Source organism: Copadichromis virginalis, linkage group LG22, assembly GCF_057382275.1.
Source record: "Copadichromis virginalis isolate Kocher_CV1m ecotype Utaka linkage group LG22, C_Virginalis_male_GT1.1, whole genome shotgun sequence".
NCBI classification, from domain to species: Eukaryota; Metazoa; Chordata; class Actinopteri; order Cichliformes; family Cichlidae; genus Copadichromis; species Copadichromis virginalis.
This window is the reverse complement of record NC_140638.1, coordinates 8,397,091-8,422,201: the sequence shown is the minus strand read 5'-3', so window position 1 is coordinate 8,422,201 and position 25,111 is coordinate 8,397,091. Positions and strand designations below refer to the sequence as shown.

The 25,111-nt window shown below is 38.8% G+C and overlaps 1 protein-coding gene across 1 annotated transcript in view; it reads left to right on the top strand.

The window, feature by feature from the left end:
* pkhd1l1.1 (PKHD1 like 1, tandem duplicate 1) overlaps nt 1-25,111 on the top strand; it is a 46,345-nt gene that overhangs the window by 718 nt on the left and 20,516 nt on the right. Inside the window, exons 2-41 of the mRNA XM_085446886.1 lie at nt 92-226; nt 327-404; nt 683-827; nt 1,571-1,670; nt 1,766-1,823; nt 1,902-1,995; nt 2,194-2,247; nt 2,345-2,418; nt 2,520-2,562; nt 2,683-2,753; nt 2,839-2,949; nt 4,225-4,317; nt 6,179-6,444; nt 6,528-6,619; nt 6,724-6,883; nt 7,631-7,766; nt 7,886-8,029; nt 8,152-8,306; nt 8,514-8,624; nt 8,766-8,915; nt 8,999-9,123; nt 9,224-9,387; nt 9,601-9,770; nt 12,237-12,369; nt 12,958-13,112; nt 13,879-14,001; nt 14,240-14,345; nt 14,851-14,958; nt 15,071-15,232; nt 15,309-15,430; nt 16,363-16,495; nt 17,327-17,519; nt 19,040-19,182; nt 19,358-19,462; nt 19,722-19,907; nt 20,580-20,753; nt 20,841-21,043; nt 22,752-23,724; nt 24,024-24,272; nt 24,870-25,019. Coding sequence (XP_085303012.1) covers nt 172-226; nt 327-404; nt 683-827; nt 1,571-1,670; nt 1,766-1,823; nt 1,902-1,995; nt 2,194-2,247; nt 2,345-2,418; nt 2,520-2,562; nt 2,683-2,753; nt 2,839-2,949; nt 4,225-4,317; nt 6,179-6,444; nt 6,528-6,619; nt 6,724-6,883; nt 7,631-7,766; nt 7,886-8,029; nt 8,152-8,306; nt 8,514-8,624; nt 8,766-8,915; nt 8,999-9,123; nt 9,224-9,387; nt 9,601-9,770; nt 12,237-12,369; nt 12,958-13,112; nt 13,879-14,001; nt 14,240-14,345; nt 14,851-14,958; nt 15,071-15,232; nt 15,309-15,430; nt 16,363-16,495; nt 17,327-17,519; nt 19,040-19,182; nt 19,358-19,462; nt 19,722-19,907; nt 20,580-20,753; nt 20,841-21,043; nt 22,752-23,724; nt 24,024-24,272; nt 24,870-25,019 — 6,067 coding nt within the window. The 5' untranslated portion in view covers nt 92-171. The remainder of the gene's footprint in view (nt 1-91; nt 227-326; nt 405-682; nt 828-1,570; nt 1,671-1,765; nt 1,824-1,901; nt 1,996-2,193; nt 2,248-2,344; nt 2,419-2,519; nt 2,563-2,682; nt 2,754-2,838; nt 2,950-4,224; nt 4,318-6,178; nt 6,445-6,527; nt 6,620-6,723; nt 6,884-7,630; nt 7,767-7,885; nt 8,030-8,151; nt 8,307-8,513; nt 8,625-8,765; nt 8,916-8,998; nt 9,124-9,223; nt 9,388-9,600; nt 9,771-12,236; nt 12,370-12,957; nt 13,113-13,878; nt 14,002-14,239; nt 14,346-14,850; nt 14,959-15,070; nt 15,233-15,308; nt 15,431-16,362; nt 16,496-17,326; nt 17,520-19,039; nt 19,183-19,357; nt 19,463-19,721; nt 19,908-20,579; nt 20,754-20,840; nt 21,044-22,751; nt 23,725-24,023; nt 24,273-24,869; nt 25,020-25,111) is intronic.

Here is a 25,111-nt window from a genome sequence, read left to right as displayed (position 1 = left end):
AATAATATTTGTTTTAATAATTGTACATTTTACCACATATATTTATTCTATGGCTGTCAATAAATTTCAATTATATTTTTGTTATAAATAGTGCTTTTGTGTCACGTGATTCACAATCGGTCGAGAGAGGGGCGCAGGTGAGGCAGCAAAGTAACCTGGGAGCTCTTCAGGATGGAGGTCAAGTGGAAGGCCGCAGCTCTCCTCTTCGCTCTTTGGTGTTGCTGCGGTAAGTTAAGTCAACTTCTATTCTAAACTCAGTTGTTTTAGCTCGCTGTTCACACTCGAGGAAAAAAGATTTCTCATGCGGTTTTAATTCAATTTTGCAGATGCTCAGCGCATAACCTCCGTGTCCCCACGCATAGGAAGCGTCAATGGAGCCACACGACTCACCATTCAAGGAGATGGTAGGAGATCCGTAATGAGGTTTAGAAGTAAATTTAAAAAGTAGTGTGGGCATTATTTTACTTTGTAAAGCAAGTTATGATGGATTCTTAGATATAAGTCAATTTTAAGCTATTCTGTAGCTAAAAGATGCAGCTGAAGAAGATTTGTTAATGCAGTTGTAACTGTCCTGAGAGTCCTTGTGCCTGCTGGCCTGGTGGGATGATGCTGAAAGATGTGACTCTAAGCCTCAAAAACAATTACCTTCTGAGATTTTGTTGCCCCCTTTTTTCCCTTCCAGGTTTTGCACAGGAGCGGCAGTTCCAGCTGAATCCAGTAGACGACATGTTTGGAAACCGTGTGACTCTGGTGTCAAACACCCTGTCAGTCCCCTGTGATGTGGAGAGAGACTCCACACACCGCAACCAGATTATGTGCTACACCAGGTACAGTCCAGGCATACTTTAGCAGCACGTCTGTATTTACTTATTTCACAAGTTACTTAATTATTTCACAGGCACTTTATATTGTCACTTAAAGACCCTACAATAATACAGAAAAAAACCCAACAATCGGACGAAAAGCTATGAGCAAATACTTGGCAACAGCAGGATAAAAAACTCCATTTTAACAGGAAGAAACCTACGGCAAAGCCAGGCTCAGGGGAGGCGCAGTCATCTGCTGCAAGTGGTTGGGGGTGAGGGAAGGGAGACAGGAAATAAAACACTTTGCCTAAAATAAGTTCCCCTCTGAGCGCCCCTAGTCGTCCTTGTGAATAAAAGATTAATTAACTTTCTAGATAACTTAGCTATAATAGCTGTTGTTTAATACTGGTTAATTGATTAGTCCTTGCATATTGGCTCATTTTTACCAAAACTTTGTACTGTATGCATAATGTATGTATGTGTAATTGTATAGAATCTATATTTGCATATTATTGCATAAAGCTAGAAAGTGGAATTTTATTCCAGTTTTTCATTTTTTATATTACATTTAAAAATAACACAACACAACTTGTACAAACCCCCTGCAGAAGTACTCTGTAATATGAGTCTTAACACTGAGTATTTGTTTAGTTAGGAGTCTGGCTGTTGATGTTCAATATACTGAATATTATAATGATGGCTCTTTTTTAAAGCTACTTCCTGCATGTCATTGCCATCTAAAATCATTTCTTTGTCTCTCACAGACCCATGCCATATGATTATTATGAAATCCATGTCAGCGTGGATGGTGTTCCCATTCCAGACAACAGCATGTGCCGTTATAGTTCGCTCTGCATCTTTACAGTAAGTCTGTGTGCAACACATACTTTCATTTATCTGTGTTTTGGATTTGTTGTGGTCATTGGTTTTTTTATCACCTTTACTTTAACTCTTTTCAGACTGTTTGGTATCGCACGCCTACTATTGGATCTCTGAGTCCAGTCAGTGGTCCTCCAGGTAACGTGTGTGCTGCATTCAGTTATTTTACTGAGTTCACTTTGAACTTTTGTTAAACCCACTCTAATGACATGGCAGGCACATTGGTGACCGTGTATGGACGTATCTTTACCGATGTATATGGAAGCAACACAGACTTGAGCTCAAATGGAATCAACGCCAGATTTCTGAGGTAGAAAATGTTAAAATAACTGAAATTGTATTTCTGTAAACCAATTAATCTTACCAAAGCAGCAAAAAGCAATTTTATAAAATGAAAAAAGGTCACGATTTGAAGATAATCTGTTAATATTCTGTAACAGATCCAGCCTCATCCATCAGTTTTCTTAAACTTTATTTGTACACCTCTGTAATCTTCTTTTTATTGCAGATCCTACATGGGAGGAATGCCTTGTGATCTGCTTAAACCCAACTCAGATGAACGGTAAGTTGTTCACCTGCGTGCTTTCTACATTGAATATATTCAGAGCACTATAAAAGAAAAGAAAAGTTATTTCATTTTTTGCACAATATATCTTAAGGTATAACCTCCAACTGGTTTCTCAATCTTCACAAATGGGATACATGAGCTGCAAAATGACGGGGACGTTTGTTGGTAGGCTGGCTTTCTTCACACTGAAATTACAGCTCTTCTTAATATATGTCACTTTCAAGTTTTCCAAACAACCCTTTAGTAATATATTGTGTATCCAACAGGTCATCAAAACCTGAGTTACATTCTTGATGCAGACTTTGGGAGGTAAAACACTTCAATTGTTTAATGTAAAATTTGTGGCTTCTGAACATTTTTAGCTGTTGCAGATGATAAACTGAAAATTGTGCTGAGAAGAAGCCATTCTTTTTTCTTTATAATCTGTAGGAGTCAGGCAGTGAAGAAGCTCTACAGGGTTTCAGCTTTGGGCAAGCTGTCCATGTTTCAGACCTTTGCAGGTACTTAGGAGAGCAGATATTTGTTGTTCACGATGATTCAGTTCTTACATTTAGTATTTATTCCTTGTTTTTGTCTTTTTCTTAGAGGTGACAGGGGTCTTTCCTTCAGAGGGTAGCATCATGGGTGGAACTCTGTTGACCGTTCAGGGTCGTTTTTTTGACGAAACTGATCAACCAGCACGCGTTCTCGTTGGAGGTAATCGTCACCATCGGAACAGAAACGCATAAAAACACTAACCAGCAACAGCCGTGTCAACTTGTTTTCAGCACAAAGTGTTCAGTATGAATGGATGAATGATACACGCGTTTCCACTAAACAAATTTCTATGTGTTGTTCAAACTACAAGGCACGCAAAGGTGATTATCCTTGTCAACACAGCAGCATGTCAGCATGCGTTGAAAACAAAACCACTGACTTGTCAGACAGCAGAGGAAATAACTTTCCAAAGCACAGAAGCACAGCACACCATGACAAAAATGCTGCTTTTCCAAGGGCTTTGTGAGTCATGTAGTATGCTGCTGACTTTCAGTTATGGTACATATGCAATAATAATAGATGTGAGACTGTAACTGAACTGTAAGACCCAATATGTAGACAACAGATATGGAATCACCATTTAAAGGCATTCCTCTCCACAAAGATAACGATACAGATCACTAAATTCAGGTGTTTGCAATGCATTGGAAATGTATGTCAGCTGTGATGTGACACACAAATGATCAGTAACAGACTGGAGAGTGTAATGTGGAGACGAATTATTTTTTTTATGAGCTTTACAGTTAGAAAATATGAAACCAAACAGTAATTTATTCTCTAAGTATTTATATATTTGCATATTTGAAGTTATAGATGATTTTAAAGATGTTAAATGCAGAAATAGCCATTGAATTGTCAGCTACAAAACATTACCAGTTAGAAAATTGTACAAATGTATGATGGTAGAAAGAAACAAAGAAATAAAATCTAAGTGGTGATGGAAAAAAAACATATTTGCAGAAAAATATATTCATACATCGTAATAAATTAGATTTATATTTATTTTTAAATAAGTTACAAAATGACTAACGGGAAGAAATAAAAAATATATTAAACCAGCTGAAAAATAAGTAAAGAAAACCTACAACACACGTGAATTTTATAATAGATTATATTATTGTGTTTTTGTTTTTGTTTTAAAGGTAGACTTTTAAAGTTAAAGCTGGATTATAGGTGGCGGTTACATGGACTTAAATGTCATTGAAGTACCTTGATACTCATTGATGTACTTACATACAATACTTTGTATTAATTGTGCTTTCTACCACCGTCGAGTGGTTGTAAAATGTTTCAAAATTCTACATGTTAGGTAAATAAACCCCCCACATGAAAACATGCTTTATTCAGCTCTGCTGTTTTTTTCTGCATGTGTGTGTAAAGTTGATGTGAGCTAAAATGTACCTTTAGCCGCTGACGTTTGATATTTTTCCACAGGCCTGCCTTGTGAAGTCCAGAGTGTGGACGATGACAGAATCACATGCAAGACTGCAGAACACCAGATGAACAAGAACGCAGCAGTCTACCCGGGTGAGAACGTGCCGTCTCCTCTGATGTGTTTGTCTTTTAACCGGCACTTGTTTTGATCCATCCTGCCGCTGTCATACCGTGTAATTATCTAAGTAACACATGGGAATCTGTGGACAACTTGAAGAGTGGAAGAATTTAAAGTATCTATTTGTCAACAAATCTGCTGTCTTAGAGATTTCATCTTGTTCTTGTCACCTTTTATCAAGACTATGACTTTGATGTGCTGTGTGCTGGAATGAGATAATCATTCCAGCACAAACAATCACTTTAATCGTGCATCACAGAAAAGTTCTCAGTCACGATGACGTGAATGGAAAAAAACACACACATGCCTTTTAATGTTTTTCAATTTCTACCACTGTTTCTATCAGGAACATAATCACCTTTAACTTTTCTTTAAATACACATTGGTTCCCTGGATGTTTTATCTTTGTCATATTTCAGCATACACAAACAGACCTAAAAACTGACTGTACAGGCAGGCTTAAATATAAAGCACACCCTTTACTGGTGGATAGGAAGCAATAGAAACTACAAAAAGTGAGAGAAGAATAACAAATCCATGCTATGTTTGCACAAAGGGCTAATTCGGGAAAGAAGACAGAGCTGTGAAAACACACATATCCAAGTAATTCAGGTGATTAAACAAGAGGAAACCAAATATAAGACATAAATGACAAGTAACTAGTAAACAAATAGTGAAAGCCATAACTAAATGGGGAAATACAGAAACATAAAATAACTTTCTGTAGCAGAAGAGACACAGGAGGATGAAACACTGAGGGAATAAATTAAAATAACAGAAGCTGGAAGTAAACACTCAAAACTGAGGCCAAGGAATAACATCAAGATGAAAATCTACACAGTAAGACAACTAATAACCAAACATAAAAATATTTAATAATAAATACAACTTGAAAGTCCCAAAACTGAAAGCTCTGGTGGTGACATCACCGTATCGAAGAGGTGGCTGACACAAACACATTGTAGCATATGAAAGGTCTCCAAGTTCTATCAGTGAAGACCAGATCCTGATCCACAGCTGTGTACTTCACTTAAATATTCATAGAATGAAGGTTAAATATTGTATTAAAGTTATTTGTACAAAGTCCATGTTGAGTCTGAGGGGGTCGGTTAGGAATTCGGGTGATCTGTTATGACCCATATACCATCTTAATCTTTAACGACTTGTTATTTATTGTTCCTTTGCTGTAAAATTTGCTTCAAGATGCACAAAACTTATTTAAATGGATTACCAGCTTCTGCATTTACCAAATATGTATTTCAAAAAAATGCTCTTGACAGATTAATCAGATCTGGGCTATGAGGAGATACTGTTGTCCAAAAAAAAAAAATCCTTTCACCAGAGATTGGTGAGATCTGATGATAAAAAATAACTCACCTGTCCTTTGTGTTAAAACGGGGTCAAAAGGCAGCCGTACCGGCTCGCTGCATGCTTGCCTTTTCTGTTTTTATTTGCTTTGCGTTTTCCGTGTTTGTCTGATTCAGGCCAGTCTGGTTTTCATCTGTCGCCACTGGGATTTTATTTTGTAACACTCTGTTGACTTTTCAGTATTTGAAATGAGTTCATGTTTTTCATTATTTACTTCGTTTGTAGCTTTTCTCACACTTGTAAGCCTTTTATCTTACTGTTGTTCATCTTGACTGATTTTAGTATTTAGCTCAGGGACAAAAGCAGTGTGGCCCTGAAATACATTAACATTGTTGCTGATATTAGTCTATTGATTGCTTTTATCATAGATTATTATGCTAATATGCCATCTCTTTGGCATTTCATTTTCTTTCCTTGATTAAGCGACTAACTGTTTTTGCATACCTCATTTTTACTTTTTATGTGAAGGCGGAAGAGGCTTGAAAATGGAGGTGTGGAACAACTCGCGGCCCTCTTCTCTCAGCAATATTTGGAGCTACAACAAGAACACAACTGGCTACTGGTCTCAGTGGATCGACTCCATGCCCTACGTCTTCCCCAGAGAAATGGATTACTTCACCACACGATTTACAGGCTTCTTTGTCCCTCCTGCCACCGGCAACTACACGATATACTTGAACTGTGATGATCGATGTGATCTCTATCTCAGCAACTCGAGCCGCCCTGAAAATAAGGTGTGACAAGATTTATTTTTTTCAAATCACAGTACAGTTTACTGTTCTTAAGTGATAATAATTTCCTAAATCCTTTACTTCAGGTTAAAGTTGCATATCAGCCATATTATGTCATTGACTACACACAACTGGCGTCACAAAAGTCACAAGTACTGGCCTTGGAGAAAGACAAACCGTAAGCCTGGCAGCCTGCAGCTTTATTTACCCCAAATCATTCATCCAAAGTATGCCAAAGATTTTATAGGCATACCTAAAATAACTATAAATGTTTTGTTTTAGGTATTACATGGAAATTCTTCAACAGGAATATGGCGGTGCAGCTACCATAAACTTGGGATTGTTCCAAGGGGAGAGTTCCTACACAGAAGACCAGACGGATGATGCTGTCAATGAAGTCCAGGACATTGGTGCTGATTACGACATGTTTGATGAGGAGCAGGTACAGCACGTGGTAGCTACACCTTTCAGAGGTGTCATACGCCCTTACCTAAGCCTGATATCAGACTAGTGTATATAGTAATGTACTGTAGGTATGACGTTGCAACACTGTTTGTAATGCTTTAAAGTTACAGGTGACAGTGAAGGTTGCTCATTATTTGTTGTTCTAGCTATATCAATAGTTGTCTAATGGAAGCCTAGTCTAAGCTACTTCCAGCTATTTTATTAGAAATAAATCAAATGACCAATATATTCACACAGCTAAATATAATAAAGTTCTGCTGAGTCCAATATATTTTCATGGGTGTGATGAAGACCACTCAGAATGCTTCAAAATGTCTTCAAACTATATGTTTTGGTATTTTATTTGCCTGGAAGACCTCTAATGGCAGAAATGCTGTGAATGTACAACTCATCCAAAAATATCTGCAAGTCCTCCAAAAGATGTATTCGGACGTTTGGGTAAATATACTCTTTCATAAACAGGAGCATGTTTGGTTAGTTAGCTTAGAAATAAAAAAAATAGAAAGATGAGATACAGTAACATGCTACAGGTTTGAGCATTAAATAGTGTTACTATATCCCCCTCTGTTGGACAGAGCTAGGCTAGGTTTGCTCCTGTTTTGCAAAAGTTGCAAAGTGCATGGGAACACCTCTGATCTTGAATTGGATAAGCTGAAGAAAATGGATGGAATGATGTTTTTCATAGCTTTGTGCCTCATTTCTGCACATTTTCACTGTTAACCAGGTGGTTACCTTTGACATGTGGCCCGCCAATGTGGCTGGAGTCAAGGAAGTCCAGAACGTGACTGTGAGCAGCAGCTGTTCTGACGCACTCTGTAGTAGCGCCTTCTTCAGCCTCGGCTATGGACGTGCCATGACTGGTAATGTGAAAAACACTGAGTAAACTTGGATTTGGTAGCCACAAAAAAACTTGCATATCTTGGTCCAATTTGATGGAACCCCAAAATACACGTTGTTTCTTCATCTTTGCCTCGTTTAGCACCGATCGCAGTGAGTGCTTCAGCAGCTGAGGTAGAAACAGCCTTGAACGGCCTGTGGTCCATCAAACCCGACACAGTCATGGTCACCAAACAACAAAGCAGCGAAGGGTCTCACTTTATAGTCACTTTCAATTCTGACAGAGGTATGAAGAACCAAAGTGAGGCGGATGCATAAAATAATTAAAAAGAGTAAGCTTGTGTTGAGCTTTGCAACTGACTTTCTGTTGGGTGTTAAATTTGTGCGTTTTGCTCTCTTGGCTTGTAGGTGACTTTGAACCTCTTCACTTTGAGGTTTTTGGTTCGGACACCAACATCACTGTTGCTGAGGTTACCAAGGGGAGGGGCAACATGAAAACCTTCACTCTGCTCTGGGGAGGAATCCCTACAAAGCCCATCCCCTTCAATGCATCCAAATTTGAGGTCTGTATTGTAAAAAAAAAAAAAAAGAGTCCAGTGACCGTCTCAAGTTTAGCTTTTTTTTTTTTTCTTGTCATATTATTCACAGACTGATTAGGATGAAGATTGTTGCTGAAAATAACTATCAAAGATCCTGCAAAAACTGAATTTTTACAGTTTTGTTAAAGGTGTGATGTCTTGAGGTAACTAATGCCCAGCTTGTGTGAACAGGTTCAGTCGGCTCTGGAAGACCTGATGAAAGCAGAGTGTCCGGGGGAGATCTTGAGTTTTGAAGGCACTGATGTGAAATACTTCAAAGACTTTGAAAATGACAATTCGCAGGTTTGTGGGGACAAATAAAAATACTAAAACAGAAAAGAAATGTCTGTAAGTCTGAAACAGAAAACTGTGAGAAATGATTTCTTAAATTTTTAGAGAATTTGATTGTGGATTCTCAGTTTTCTGCTTTTTTCCATTCATCAGTTCAATATTGCAAACGAAGGGACGCCTGTAGATCACTCTGGATTCTGTGGCCGGTGGTCGCTGAAGAACGCCGAGATCCTTTTCAAGGACAGCTACACAACAGAGTCTGGAGATACATATGGACCAGTTTCATTGGACAAGCACCCAATGGTAAAATCAATCATTTATGTATTTATTGTTAATGGCATTGTGCAGCTACCTTTTTCACAAATATTCATTTAATTTTCTTCCAGCTTTGCTTTGCATACAAGGGAATGTTGAAAGATGAAGTTGGAATGAGGTTCACTTACCAGGACAGCAAAGGCAAAACGCTAACACTCACAACAAAGATCAACACTATCTTCAACAAGGGCTCCAAGTCAGTGCTAAGTCCTAAAAGTGCTTTTGATTTATCCAAAATGTGCAAAGATACTAATTACATATCGGTGCAGCGTGTAAATAAGATATTTTCTTCACAGATGGAGTTACAAATGCATGAATCTGCAAAGATCTCTGCAGACACAATACATTGGGAGCAGATACAGTCTGCTGGAGTTCTACCTGTACAAGGATACTTCTGGTGAAGATTTCTACATAGATGTCGTTCATATTGGAAAGATGGCCACTGCAATTGATGAAAATGGTACAGAGTTGGATAGTACTTATTGTTTAATTGTACAGACAGTATTCAAATATCTTAATATTCTGCTTTATGTTGTTACATATTTCTATCCTACCGTTTTGCAGAATACCTTTAAATGTATAACTTTGATGCCTGTACAGGGAGTCTTAAACACTTGTTTTCTCCCTAATTAAATATTGATAAACTTAATTTTCCTCATTTTTTATTGCACAGCTGTTCCTAACAAGAGGAGGCCCGCTCCTTTTGAGGATTCTGGTCGGTCCTTCGAGTTGATCTCCGTCAGCAAACATGCATCATCTGCTTCACGGATCAGCTATGAGATCAAAGCCACACCTCTAGACTGTGCATTTGATTTTCCACTGCTAGGTGTTGGCTTCCTGCAGGTAGGATTTAGATGTGTTAATTTAGATGTGTAAAATAGAAATATTGAATAAGAAGTCATTAGATTTCTGGAAATCACAAATGTAACGTCGGTTCAGTTCAGGTTGGCTTCGTTGTTAAAAGTCAGCAGACTAGACTAGAAGACTAGAAGCTTAGGTTTAGCAAGCTAACCTATATTCTTAATGCAACTGGGAAATTTTCAGGCCTTTTATTGTGGCTATCAAGGCAAAGATTTTGATTTCTGACTTCTTGTTATTGTTCAAAAAAGGAGATAAATCTAAACTACATTTTCACCAAGTATTAGTTATCTGATGCACTTTGGCAAATGTCTTTTTGACTCTGCGCTTAGACTTTTTACCTGCATCCAAACAATGCCTGTTAAGATGTGATTGCTTAATAGAAACTATGCTACAAACAGAAAACCAAAAAGCACAGGTTATATACATCATGTCTTGTCCCTGTCCTACAATGCTGTACATATCCAAGTGCAGAATCTGAATTTGTTTTCTTGGTCTGCAAATAATGAGAACAATTTTTGGCCGTTGAAATCCTAACTTTTTGTTAAAAAAAAAAAAATATATATATATATATTGTGTTGCTAAAATTAAACGGGAGAAGAAGGGGCTTTCCCAGTCACGCCAGTACTGTGGGATCTTATTGGAGTAACCGTATGAGTTTAGGCTTGTTGGCTTGTGTTTCTTGGAAAACAAATCCACACAAAGAAAGGACAGAGGCTAAAAGTTAAGCCTGCATTCCTGTGCTATTGTGTTACGGTGTCTACGGATTGTCTCAATAAAACAAACCAAAAGATGATAAAGGAAGAGTGAGTAGATATAAAGTTTCAAAATTGCCTCAGTAACAGTATTTTGAAACCAGATGTCCTGCTTAAGAGATCAGTGTTGCCTCAGCAATGTGAATGAAAGCAGTAGAAATGTACAGTGACCTGCAGCCACGCGTGCGATATAAGTTACAGTACAGAGAGGCACCTTAATGATCCTGTATGCGTGTCATGCCTCCACCTGCTCTACAGTCATTATTTGGCTAACAAATTAAAGCAGAAGCAGCACCAAAGCATAATGTCAGCTATTTCAGTTAAAGCTGACATTAATCTTTGCGCAGTTTATGTGGGTTTTCTGCTTCATGTTGTTTTAACAGGTGTTCTTTTCCCATTTAAAATCCAGCTTGTAGAACCACATTTAGTAGCAATAAGATGAAGGGTTCACATTTGACTGTTATACAGAATAGTTCATGATTACCTCAAAGACTGCATGGCGCCCAGTCCTGTGGCTGCAAAACATGATCCCAAATCATCACCCCTCCACCAGTGTGCTTGAGAATTGGTATGGGGTGTTTGTACCCATCCAAAGAAGCCATACTTGTTCAGTCTTTTTTTAATAGTACTGCCATGACATTTAATATTTACCATGCCAACTGAGGTGTACTTCTTGGTTTTACTTTTTTTAATACTTTTCTAAGCACTGCACAGTCGAACTGTGGTTTGAATTTCAATTCAATTCAATTTTATTTATATAGCGCCAAATCACAACAAAACTCGCCTCAAGGCGCTTCATAGATACAGAGAAAAGAGGGGCGGGGCCATCTGCTGCGACCGGTTGGGGTGAGAGAAGGAAAACAGGATAAAGACATGCTGTGGAAGAGAGACAGAGGTTAATAACAGATATGATTCAATGCAGAGAGGTCTGTTAACACATAGTGAGTGAGAAAGGTGACTGGAATGGAAAAACTCAATGCATCATGGGAATCCCCGCAGCCTACATCTATTGCAGCATAACTAAGGGAGGATTCAGGGTTACCTGGTCCAGTCCTAACTATATGCTTTAGCAAAAAGGAAAGTTTTAAGCCTAATCTTGAAAGTAGAGATAGTGTCTGTCTCCCGAATCCAATTTGAATTTGGGAATTGTGTTAACACGTACCTGAATGCCACAGACTGACAAAACCTTTAAGATGAGATAAGATAAGATAAGAAGAACTTTATTTATCCTGAGGGAAATTCTTTCGTCATAAATATACAGAGGAGGTCACACTTGTTGATGATCAGTTAATCAATGGATTTGATTAGCAGCATCTGGATGCTACTTACTATCTTATTTCCTTTGAAAACAGTGAGTGAAATTCTTGTGACAGGATGTATTTACAGAATAAAGCTAGTTTACGCTGCTCATTAACATAAGTAAAGTAAATGCAGAAAAGTTAAAAAACAGCATACATCATATTGGCATTTGAACCAAACATACAATATAATGAGCACAACATCCAGAGAGTCCTTTAAACACTGTCCCACTGTCCCACAATGAGCTTAAAGTGAGTTCACTAATGATCCATTTTATGTTGATAAAAAAGGCCTTAAACCTGGCACACACTTTACAACCAGGATTAAGGTTGTAATCCTGTGATATCAACACAAATTGAAATGTGTTGATATTTTTTCTCTCCACTGTCTTTTGAAGATGTCCAACAACAGTGAGGACGCGGCTGAGTTTAAAGAAGGAGCTACCACAGTGACCATCGCCCGCCCTCACCGAGCCTCCCCTCCTCTGAACGGCACTTTTGATGCGATGATTTACGGTGGTCGAGCTGAAGGTAGCGCTGACAGACATTAGTAGAATTTGCATTGTAACAGCTGCCTTGCCTGCATCTGCGGTGTTCCACAGATAGGATTATCCAAATGGTTCAATTCTGTGTGACCTATAACTAATTACTGACTTCCACGCTACTCGTATGCCATTGTTGCCATTGTGAAGGATGACAGGTTGACATTAATCCAAAGTAAATGCACAAAAGCTCTTTTTAAAAGTTTACAAAGCTTCTGAAGGCTCAAAGAGAAAGAAACAGGGAGCTGAAGCTTCAGGTAGTGTTAGCTCTGTAACGTTATGTCTGCGTCTCTGAGGTTCACAGATGAAAAACTAATGACTTATGGTGTTTATTCTTAGATTAACGTTAGATTAAAAACATAGCACTCTAGAATCAATACATCTGCTATAGCTTCAGTTATTACTTTACCACTTTTCCACTTTGAATTCTGCTTTGAGTGTTTCTGTGATATATAAAATAGTGAAGTACTGCAGCTTCATGAGGGGAAACCTAATAGATGTGGTACAAATATCATTCATTTTGGGATATCTTTACACGGCTATCATTAAAAATGACAAAACAAGTCCTTGTTTTTAGGTTTATCTGTGGACATCAGTGAGGAGGACCTGAAGTATGCCCTAGAGGGAATTGCAGGGATGGGCCAGGTCACCGTCCAAAAGTCTGGAACCTGCAGACGTCCCCAGTGGAGCGTTAAGTGGCTCACAAAGCCAGGAGACCAACCTTTGATCCAGGTCTGACTGCACCGCTTCCTGTTGTGTTTGTGTTCCTTTATGTCTTTGCTCTTTTACCGTTTCTCTATTAAAATGTAAATTTCATTTCCCATCAAATGTATACGTTTGATAGGAAAGGCTACTTTTTCTCTAATAAAGAAAACCGCATGAAAGACCAAAACTGCCAAAATCGAGAATAAATAGAAATAAATGAAGATCTCCATCAATAACATAGTATTAAAAATGAATGTAGACTTTGTGTATAGTGACTTTTTTCTGCTAGATTAGCTAACAGCTTCATTTCTGTAATGATCTCCTGACTCAAAGCAGTCATGTGCTCTGTGACCCCAAAACACTGAATTACAGTCTGCTCATTTGCATTTTTTAAAGCAGAAAATGCATAAATAAATACAATTTGTGGAATATGCTACAGAAAATTAAATAAAAAGAAATGAACACCATATTAGCTAAATGAGGCGCTAATAGAAGTAAAAATTAATGAATGATAAAATGTTAATAAATATTAATTTATGTCACAGTTTTAAAATTTTAAACTTAGTATATTTCATTATTACATTTTATATTTTCTGGTGCATTCACTGACGTGACTTTTTGATTTTGGCACTTTTCTATAAATGTTGCTTAAAATTACTATTGTGATACAACATTAGATACCTGGAAATATCCATATTAGTAACAAAAGCTTCAATGACATGAATCCGTCATAACAACATGTACATAAAAGGTATAAACATACATCATACATTGTGATTTTCACTCGCTACAGTTCGATTACTCGTCAGTTGTCGGGGAAAATGTCATTATTTCGGCCACGGAAACACGAAAGGGAGGTCTGTGGATTCGAAGCCTGACAGGAGACTTTTTCCGAGTGTGGGAAAACAAACCACAGGTACGTCTGCGAATCAAAAAGCCTCCAGGCCAGGTGGTTTTAAGTTTCAAGTTATGTGTGTCCAACCGTCTGCTATAGCTACAGCTAATCTGTTAATGTGTTTTTGTTAGCGTGCATCCTGTAGAGCAAGTTTTGTTTTTTCTGTTTGCATAAAGCTGATGTATTGTTATATTCCGTGACTGCAGGCAGCATGTTTGACAGCAGTCTTTAATAACTGTCTCGTTATGACCGCTTGCAGGTGGAGGTTCAAATCAACGGCATCCCATCAAAGTGTTCTGGTGACTGCGGCTTTATATGGTCCGAAAAGAAAACTCCAGTCGTGACAGGAATCAGCCCTTCGCAAGGTGTTCAGTTCATCACCAAGTTACTGTTACCTGCTGTACTTTGTAACTTTAGTTCCTTTGACTCTGATCTCTTTGCACATTTAACTTTAAAAAAAATTAATTTTGTTTTAAAGTAATAAAATAAAAATGATAGTTATGATTAATAAAGAATAAATGAATTATAGAATAGATGCACAGAAATGACACAGTGAGTCAGAACTAATGTGAAGCTTAAAAAGCTGGTGAGTCTGGATTTAAATGCTGTTTGTGATGCAGTTGAACTTATCTGAAAATGGAGACAGTTGTGGAGTTTAGGAGCTCCAGCTTTGAACAAAACACCCACTAGTGAAGGGTTTGTTATCCAAAACTTGTCAATCAACACCAGTTTTTGACAGTATTCGTATAAAGCCTGTTGTCAGTCTCATATTATTTGATCAAGTCCTGGAAGTTTTGTAAATTATGCCGTGTGTTTTTATGCCGTACTGTATGGTGAAGGCAGCTTATATAATTTAATATAATGTTTCAGGTTCTAATGGTCTGGGGACTCTCTTAACTGTCACTGGGACTGGCTTCAGCAGTGAAAATGCTTCCATTATGGTGGGAAAGGCCAGGTGCCACGTTGAAGCAACCACAGGTGAGTAAAGTTATTTTTGAGAAGTGAACATTTTACTCTAGGTTCTCGTTAAGATAACTCAGATGATACTTGTCTCCAGGAGACTAACTATAACGTGGGAAATATATTTCAGCTACCACTCAAGTATGCAGACTTGGCAGCACCAGTGCCGGCACCTATCCAGTGTTAGTAAGCTTCCCCTCTCTGGGCGATTCACGCTTTTCAGACAGCAACTTCCTCTTTACCTACCAGCTCATCGTGTCTTCTTTCGTCCCGCTCTCTGGAAGCGTTGCAGGTACAACCACGATCCTCTATGTGAGCCATGAAACACCTAATTCTGCGAGACAATTATTGTTTTATTTTTTCCTCAGGAGGGACTCTGCTGACAGTGAGAGGCTTTGGCTTCAGCCAGAACGCTACAGTTACTGTTGGCAGTGCAGAGTGCACACTGATTGATTCAACTGACACTGAACTGAAATGCAGAACACCAGCAGTAAGTCCCCACACTGCAAACTCATTTTTATACACAGTGTTTACCTGCAATAGCATGCAAATAAAATAGCTGTCGTGTAGTGTGCTGAGAACGGAGTAAAAAGTACATGAGCAGAAAACAAGAAGATGCAAACTGGAATATCCAGAGTTGGTAGAAATTAGTCAAATAATTTCATATAATTTCATATTTAATTATCCAATCCAACATCCAGATCTGTAGTTACATTGCATTATTTAAAAAAGACTGTAACACTTTTTTAGGTACACTAAGAATCTAAATTTAATGTGAGTACTTGCTGGATCATGCATAGTAATTACAAGACATAATAAAATAAAAACAAATATAAAAAGCTTGAAGCTTTCTTAGGATGTTTTAAAAATGTTTATATATCAGTGATTTTTTTTTTTTTTTTTGTTGAAGTTAATCCAGCAATGAGAACTGAAATTTAAACTCGGGCTTTAGCCACTGACGTATTAAGTGACTTACAAAATTTCTTTACGGTCAAGTAAATGCATTGGAGTCGCTATTAACTTGTTCTTTTCACTAATTTTCCTATTAAAACTATTTCAAATGACACTTTGCGTGGCTACTATAATATATATAGCATATGTATCATTGTGTTAATTTTTGTAGTCAGTCAGACGTCACTAACTACTGCAGTCCTTTCTTGTGATGTAGCGTACTGACAAAACTGTTAAATGCATTAACACAACAGAATATTTGAGTAACATTTGTTATAAAGAAATAAGTTCATACTACGTTCACCACCAGGCCATTGGTCATATCAGACAGAGTATGCCCAGAAATGACATAGTTAGTTATATAGTCTTGTCATAATAAAACTTACATAACTTAATGTTATGTAACATTATATTATTTCCCGTCTTTAGCTCTGAATAAGGTACTTACTTTTATTAAAATGCTTATTTCAGGGAGCTGTGGGATCACAGACGGTCACGGTGTTGTTGGGAAACATGAGTCAGACGGCCATCAGCTCCTTCACCTACGATAATAACCTCACCCCACAGATCACAGGCCTGAATCCCCTGACCACCACTGTGATTGGTAAGCAGCTCCTTTTTTATGCTGAATGGAGCTGTTGTGTTTATGCATCAAATAACCTTTAACACAACTATAGAGATTGTATGATTCATTTAAGTAAAGATTAATGAGTTTAATGAGGATGAAGGTGGGTTTTGTCCTTTAAAGGTTACTTTCAGTCCTAACTGTCTGCTTCCCCTTTGTGCTTGAAAAGAAAAGGATTCAGTGTTTCTTCATTGAATTTCAAGCCTCTTCATACACAAAGTAAACCACATATAGGCACAGTGCATTTGTTATTATTCAGTTAGTGCTATGAAAACAGTGAATCCAGAAAATATTGAAGGCTTATGTATTTTTGTCAGTAACTTTTACACAGGACAGGTTACATCACATGAAATGTGTCCTTGAATATATGAACACAATGTATTTTAATGGCAGAGAGAGCCAAAATGTTGACGTGTGCTGTGTGTGCTGTCTGGGCTTTGTTGCTCAGAGCTGGCATGTTTCTGACCTGTCAACAGCAGCTGAAAGCGTGTGTAGAAACCTCAATTGTTATAGTCTTGAGTTGTGTAATGCTGATTTGCAGGTTTACCCAGTTTTAGCCTTTTAAAGCTTTCTTAAGCTTGAGAATCTTGGCTCAGGGGGCTAGCGAGGCTTACCGTCTAATTATACTAAACAACTAGGAAGAAATGACGCTAAAAGAATTTCTATTAATCTGCAGAACAACCCGTGACATTCATGACATACAATGAGAGCCAACGAGGTGACAAGTGCCAGTCATCTTGGCACTTTAATGACAGAGGCTGCTACGTTGGAAAAATGAGTTGGCATACTTGTTTGTCTTTCTTTGTGCAGGCCACCGAGTTCTCACCATCCAAGGTTTGAACCTCGGGCAGCAAGACAATGACAGCATCGTGCTTGTAGGAAGGAGGGAATGTGTCACTGTGCTTTGGACGGAAGCAAACATCACCTGTCTTCTCCCTGTGCTGCCACCTGGCATGCATGAGGTGGACGTACAGGTTGGGAACAATGGCTACCCCCAGACGAGGTACAGCGTCTGTCAAAGATACACTGAGTGATTTGGAAGTACTATCACGGGTTCATCTTTCGCGTGCAAAAATGAAAGACTGCTGAATTGTTTTCTCACGTGTCAGATGGGCCCAGGCGCATTCTGTGAGGGTCAGATACAAACATTGTTTTATATTTGTTTTTTCAGTCAATATACACTGTATAGACTGCGCCAAGGTTCCTGACACTAGAGTTTGATCCCTTCAAAGGAGTAGAAAATAAGTAGGACAACAATAAACAAATAATATGATAATAAATACACAAAAAGTGGAGCATGGTTTATTGCAGACAGAGACAGGATTTGGGGTTGATTTGAAAATGTGATTAAAATCGAATTAAATAAATAAATATCGCTCTCTAGATGTATCTATATCTATCTATGTATATACAGTGGGACTCACGGGAGTTACGTTCTAAAAAATAAACCTGCGATAGGTGAAATCTGCGAAGTAGCCAACTTTATTTTTTACAATTATTGTAGATGTTTTAAGGCTGTAAAACCCCCCACTACACACTCCAGTGTTATAGAATGAAACCAAAGGCACCTGCGGTTGCCTTTGATGGTGCAAAACGTTTCAGTGTTGTGTTTGTTGGGGAGAAGACTTAAAAACATGCAGTACAGCACTTCAGAGTCACACTGCGGGCAATCCAAGATTTATGTAAATTTGCTTAACGCAATTATTTACGAAGCTTAACGCATTCTGTACTGTACAGGAGATATGGCACGAGATTGACTAAAAATGGTCTACAGCCAATCAGGACGCAGAACACAATGCGCTGTAAAAAATAAAAATAAAAATACAACATAAAAAAAGCATGCAAAATTGCACAAAAATAAATAAATCCGCAAAACAGCGAGTCTGCAAAAGGTGAACCGCGTTATAGCGAGAGACCACTGTACATAGATCATAGACAGATAGATGAATTTATCTAAAAGCAGATATCAAGTTCTGTTAAGTGCATCTTCCCAGTGAAAAGCTTTTGCTACTCAAAAATAGACTCGACTTTCTTGGAATATTTAATAAAGATGAGTAATTTCTTTCTCTACCTGCCCAAAAGATCTTCTCTCCATGAAATGGTGCCATGTATTTGTATTCCCACCATTATTCATGAGGACAATAAAGGAAATTCTTAAGGGTATTTTTTTTTTCAGTTAAAATGTACAACAAATGATGTAGAAAACATCATTTGTTGTACATTTTTTCTTTGGAATGATTTTTTGACCCAAATCATTCCAAAGAACTTCTTGGAGCAAATGCTGCCATCTTATTTCAAAGCTTTATCTGAATGATCTTTGATTTCAGTGGTCACCGGGGCATACAAACTGCATGTACAGAATCATTTGTCGAAAAGTGATTAAAAATTTGGTCGAAATTATTCTAAAGTTAGGTTTTAATAAGATGCCATAGATACCAAAACAAATGACACAGTTTAAGATTAATTCTCATAAGTCTATTATTAATGCCTTTACCTTAGCTGGTCTGTTTTTTTGTTTTACAGCAATGGTGTAAACACGACCATTGAGTACATCCTGGAAGTCTACAGCGTCTCGCCGTTGTTCGGTTCTTTGATGGGAGGAACCAAGCTGACCGTTTCTGGCTCTGGGTTCAGCAGCAACGTATCTGACAACACTGTGTCTGTTGGTAAGCAACATGTGATCCAGTCGTAATTATGCCAACCGTGTGTTTTACTAGCAAATATATTTAAGCAATTTATATGAATGGAAGTTAATGATGGTGCAAAAGCTTGCAAATATTTAAAAACGGTGTAACAGAGCTGCATCACTGATCTCCATGTTTTCTGTTTGCGTTGTGACAGGAAACGCTGCTTGTGAAGTGACGGCCGCCTCAGAGAATGAGCTGCAGTGTGTTGTGCAATCAGAGGAGAAGACCCACATCGTTACCAACCAGGGATTTGATCGCGGTAGTTTTATGTTTCTGTGCTTTGTGCAGCTGTCAAACTAAATCTGAGAAGCTGAAGTTGTGTACAACAGAAAGAGGATTAACTTACAGAAAACATACACCTGCGAGGAAGTTGTTGCCTGTAGTCTCTATGCAACTAAAATGCAACTGATTCACAAAGAAATGTCTCAGATTGTGTTAGATATCAGACACTTTAATCCGTGTGTGTGTTTGTTGGTTCTTTGTGTAAGTCTTATTCAACGTAACCATGCGTTTTCCAGTTTATGGGCAGGGAAATGCGTGGAGTCCAGCCTCACTCACCGTATTCATTGGCGACACGGTAATGTGGCGTTGGGAGGCACCAGCCTTTCAGAAAGTTGGGTACCGGGTCTTCAGTGTTTCCAGCCCAAGCGGTACCTCTTATGAAGGAGGACCTTTCACCAGTGGAGAGACCAAAACTGCCCAAGGTAGAACTAGAGTCAGCTGTGCACAGATTTATGAAAAGCTTTTCCCTTCTTTATCTCCAATCACCAAAACAATCCACCATAACTTCAGTGTGTGATTTTGTTAATTAAGTTTGTGTTGCTATGGTTCTTCTTTGTTTCCCTTTAAATATTCAAATATAATCCTCCGGACTCTCATTTAAAGTTTTATTTTATCCCACATTGATCGCTGTGCTTCACCCTGTGTACACTGGACAACTGAAATTGTTTTATTTACTGGATTTAGGGAGTTCAAAACTTTGAATGGAATATTCCCGCCCAAAAAGGAAACAGTATTATAAACAAATAAAACAGTTTCATTTTCAGAAATCATTATAAAAAAGTAATAAACTCTGATTTGTACTTACTCCATGTTGATGATATTAAACTCTGGTTTATTGTTGCTGTGCTGCACACTGTAGCCGCTTGTAAAACATGACCTCATTACGTCTAGATTTCATGAGTTGTATATGAGAATGACTGGACACCTTTCATTTAGTGTATGTATAGAGATGTCATGATAAGCTACACGTGTTGTGCATGAATGAGTGTGCTGTGTTACACCTTTCAACATGCGTGAGCCATACTGAACTAGATAAGCGCACAGCATCATGACTTGATGTGACGTCTTTACAATCTGGGTCTCGTGTCCCTCAGGATTTTTCAGCTACCGTTTCACCGCGCCCGGGGTTTATTACTACAGCAGTGGCTACATAGACAATGCCAACCTCAGACTCCTGCAGGGAGTCGTGAGAGTCCAGAGTCGGGAGGAAAAGAGCAGCGAGGTCTCTGTCCGAGTGAAGGGCATTGAGGCCAGACATGTGGCTGGAAGTAAGTTAATATAAGTGGATAAGAAGTTATGATTGATTTATCCAGTTCTAAGGTAGAATAAAAGGTAATGATCTCTACTTACTACAGGTTCACGTCGTGTCTCCAGAGCAGCGCCACAGTGCATTGCCTCCCCGCAGTGCCAACAGTCCAATCAGACTGATATGCTTTCCCTCAGTACCTCCGCCTGCTCCACTCCCATGGTTTACTCCATTTCTCCCAACCAGGGCTCATACCACAAAGCGATCCAGATCAAGGGCAAAAGCTTCAGTGACGTGGCCTGTGCTAACGAGGTTAGCAGAACTTTTTAAGACTGCATCATTGAATGAATTAAATGTAAAATATCTTCTTTGGTCAGTGATTGTCTTGCATATCCCTTCTTAAAGACCCATGTTATACATCAAAATACAACATTGCTACATAACTTCGTTTTAGGATGCCGGAGAGAATATTCAGTATGACGTAAATGTTTGATATATAATATAGGTCAATAAAAAAACAACAGTACAGGCTGTGGCACTCCCAGAATCTTTTGAATGGCCTGATTAAATCATTCAGCCTTTATTTAATAAAATGTCTGGAACATTAGAGTGGCAGTTCTATTCAGTCATTTCCATGGGATATTTTGTGCTATTCAGAGACAGACTGGATCAAGCATTCTGAGGAAAAGAAACTACAATTAAATTAAATGATTTGTTGATCTGAATCAGTTTGATTTGACAGTTGAGATCTAAAAGTTGAGAACTAAAACTAATGGATAAACAGTAGAAATAGACAGCCATGGATGTGACTTAAAAAGATAAACAGTGGTCAAAAAATGGAAATAAATTGCTAGCTAATAAATTCTTACCTAATAGGCTGTTTAGAAAAGCATGCAGTTGACATTGTTAGCTAAGTGTACCAATAAAACATAGACTGTACATAAACAATGGACTTGGCCACTGTGACTTCACATATTGCTTGGGATACTGAGTGTTTTCACCCAGCCCGTTCTCACCCCCGCAGCATAATATACAGACAATTTATACAGACCCGAGGTGTTCCTGAGGAACGCGAAGCTACGCGCCGGGTTACGGATGAAATCCAGTAGAATGACGCTCCCGCGGTAATACATGTCCCAGCCATGTATTCCAGCCCTAACCCTAACCTTAACCAGCACTTTAATGACGTTAGATAGTGTTTTCCAAAGCGATTTAAGTAAAACAAATGTACATGTGTAGATTCATTCCAACGGTTCTCATGTTTCCTCATTTTTCCAATCTCGTAATATAGGAACGTGTTGGGCACCCGGAAGTGTAATATATCGATGATTTGTCATCGATATTTAGCATAAAATGTTACATTTTGGGAGTGAGAGCATGTTGTTTCACCATTGTCGTGTGCAGAAAAAGCCATTAGTTAATGAGTTTGCCCAGGTTTCTGATGCAAACGAAAAACATTGAACTTCAATCAGCAACTCATCAGGGAAGTATTGGGGGGATTAGACTTCTATATATCCAAAAGTAATTTTGCAACCAGAGCTCTCGCCCCAACCCCTCTCGACACCATAAGATAGAATACAGACACAAGACACTTAAGCATTTGCACAAATAACATTGCTTCATTAAAGCATGCTGGAAAGCTCGGTAGTTAGCTAAGATTTTGAAGAAAGTAGTAATTAAAGATTAAACAAATGAACACTAACATTAGCTAATTGTATATTAAAAACAGTAGTGGTTTAAATGAAGTTGTAAGGATTTTGTGGCTGTAAGACCTTAATGCAATGTACTTAAATTAATAAAACACTTGTGTCACTATAATGAAAGCATTCAAGCACACATGCTTAGTCCTAAACTTCAATTAACACATAGCTAATTTCATTATACCATTTAGAAAAGTCATTTTAATCCTAAATCTCAGTTCTTTGACCAATAAATGTGTTGTCATTAACTGACTCGATTAGCCTTGATATAACTCTTGTTCAGACTTGTTACCCACAGTGGTGTGCTCTGTGTGCTGCAGGTGATGGTGGGAGATCAACCCTGTCAGGTGATCAACAGCTCCCAATCTGAGATTAACTGCCAGCTCAGTCCCAGCAGTGAACTTCCCATTGGCCTTGCTCTCCCTGTGGCCGTCAGAGTCAACAACCTAGGCAGCGCCGTCATCGCTGTGCCAAATGAGCTTGAGCGTCGCTTTGTGGTTCTCCCAGTGGTTGACTCAGTCTCGCCTCCTATTGGAAGCCCCACTGGCCACACTAGGCTCCTCATCCGCGGTTCTGGCTTCTCAGAGGGACTCGTAATTGTAGCCAGCGAGCTCTGTCGCATCCAGTCTCTTAATTACACTTCGATCATCTGCGACACGGCGCCTTCTCAGCCACACATCGGTGATGTCATCTTTTACATGGGCCAAATCCAAAGCGCCTGCCACTCAAACTGCTCCTTCCGCTACTCCTCGTCCGTCACTACCACAGTTACCGGCATTTCCCCGGACAGCATTGATGATGTCACTACTGTGACCATCTCTGGCTCAGGGTTTGGCAGCAGCGTGGATGATGTGGCAGTTTTTGCTGGGTTGACAGAGCTAGAAGTAACCGCTGTGACCGACGGCAAAATCAGCGCAAGAGTCAGCGCTCTGCCTGCAGGTGACCACTCAGTCAAAGTGATTGTGAGAAGCAAAGGCCTCGCTTCTGGTCAGGTCACCCTGAGCAGTAAGGCACAAGCAACCCTGAACCCCAACGTGGGCAGTCTGGCGGGAGGAACGCCACTTATCTTCACAGGAAATGGCTTCGCTCGAGGGAACACAAGCGTGACGGTCGGTAGGAAACCCTGCAAGATTCAGGAGGTGACGCCGGGTCGTCTTATCTGCCTGACGCCTCCTAACACTGTGGGGCTGGTGACCGTCATTTTGCAGGTCTTCTCTGTGCAGTATCCTCCTCTCAGCTTCACCTACTCCACCGCCCACACTCCTGTCATCAGCTCCATCAGCCCCACCACAGGTAACTATGATGACAGAAAGATAACAAGCAGAGGCTAATGCAGTTTTTGCAAGATGATTCAGTGAAATTAAGCAAAACAGGAGAACACAGAAAAAAGTCACTGAAATTTGGAAATTGGTTCAGTCTCATTTACCTTAATTTATCATTATTATTACTGAACAGATAAAATATTATTCCAGCTCATGACATTTACAGATTTATGTGTCATTCGGTACCGTAATATATGTATAAAGCAACAAGTCATATCTCAGATTCTTTATTTATACAGTTTCTTCATCTTCTCTGTTTATTTCCTGCAGGACCGAGCGGGTCCGTCATCACCCTGACAGGTTCAGGCTTCGGCAATGACTCTCAGCTCATCACCATCACCATAAATGGCATCCCTTGCAATGTTTCCACGGTCTCTGACACACAGGTCCAGTTCGCCGCAGGAAGCAATCCAGGGGCGACATACCCAGTCATGCTGCATCACCAGGTCAAAGGTTATGCCCAGTCAGGAGTCGTGTTCACGTATGAACTGACGCTCAGCAGTGTGCAGCCCAGTGAAGGTAAGCAATATTAAAACTCTCTGTTTATCTGCATTTTATTAAATCATGCTTACTGAGGGAAAGAAAAACAAGAAAACACAGACAGACCTAATCGTTAAATAAAAAAATAAAACCAGATCTTTTTTTTTTCTGTAGATGCATAAATCCATATTTACTGGGGCTACTTAATTTGAAGAATATCTAACATTCCTCTTAAACTTTTTTTGTATTGAATATAAAGCAATCAAGTAAACAGAATTAAGAAAACAGAACAAATGATGTCTCCAGGGAGAAAACCTGCTGTCGGGAATAACAATGTTGGATGCATTCAGAATTTTTGTGAGAGTCGCATCTGTCTGACAGTATAGAGTTAATTACATAAAAAAGGAAGAAATAATTATATTTTTCTGATAATTTTTATTATTTTTAAGTTGTTTATAAAAAGGAATCAAATAAAAGAAGAACTGATCATTTAAAAATCTTGTCTCAAAATACTTCACAGTGAAATAAACTGTGCAGCTTTTGTCTTTTTCTTTTATTCTTTCATTTCTTTTGATCCTCTAATCAGTTTTTTATTAGCCTACTAAATTAGTTGTTTCACTTTAATCTGCCGTTCAGGTAGTTTCGGTGGCGGTGCGCTGCTATCCATCCAGGGCTCTGGGTTTGATCCACTCAACTCCACTGTGCAGATCTGTGGGGAGAAATGCCAGGTTCACAGAGAAACATCCACATCCACCCATCTGTACTGCCAGTCTCCACCTCACAACAGTAAGTTTTACCTAAAGCAGATGATCATGCAGATGAAAAAATCTCAATCACTAATATCACTAATAAAATGTGAGTTTTGAAAATGTGCATGC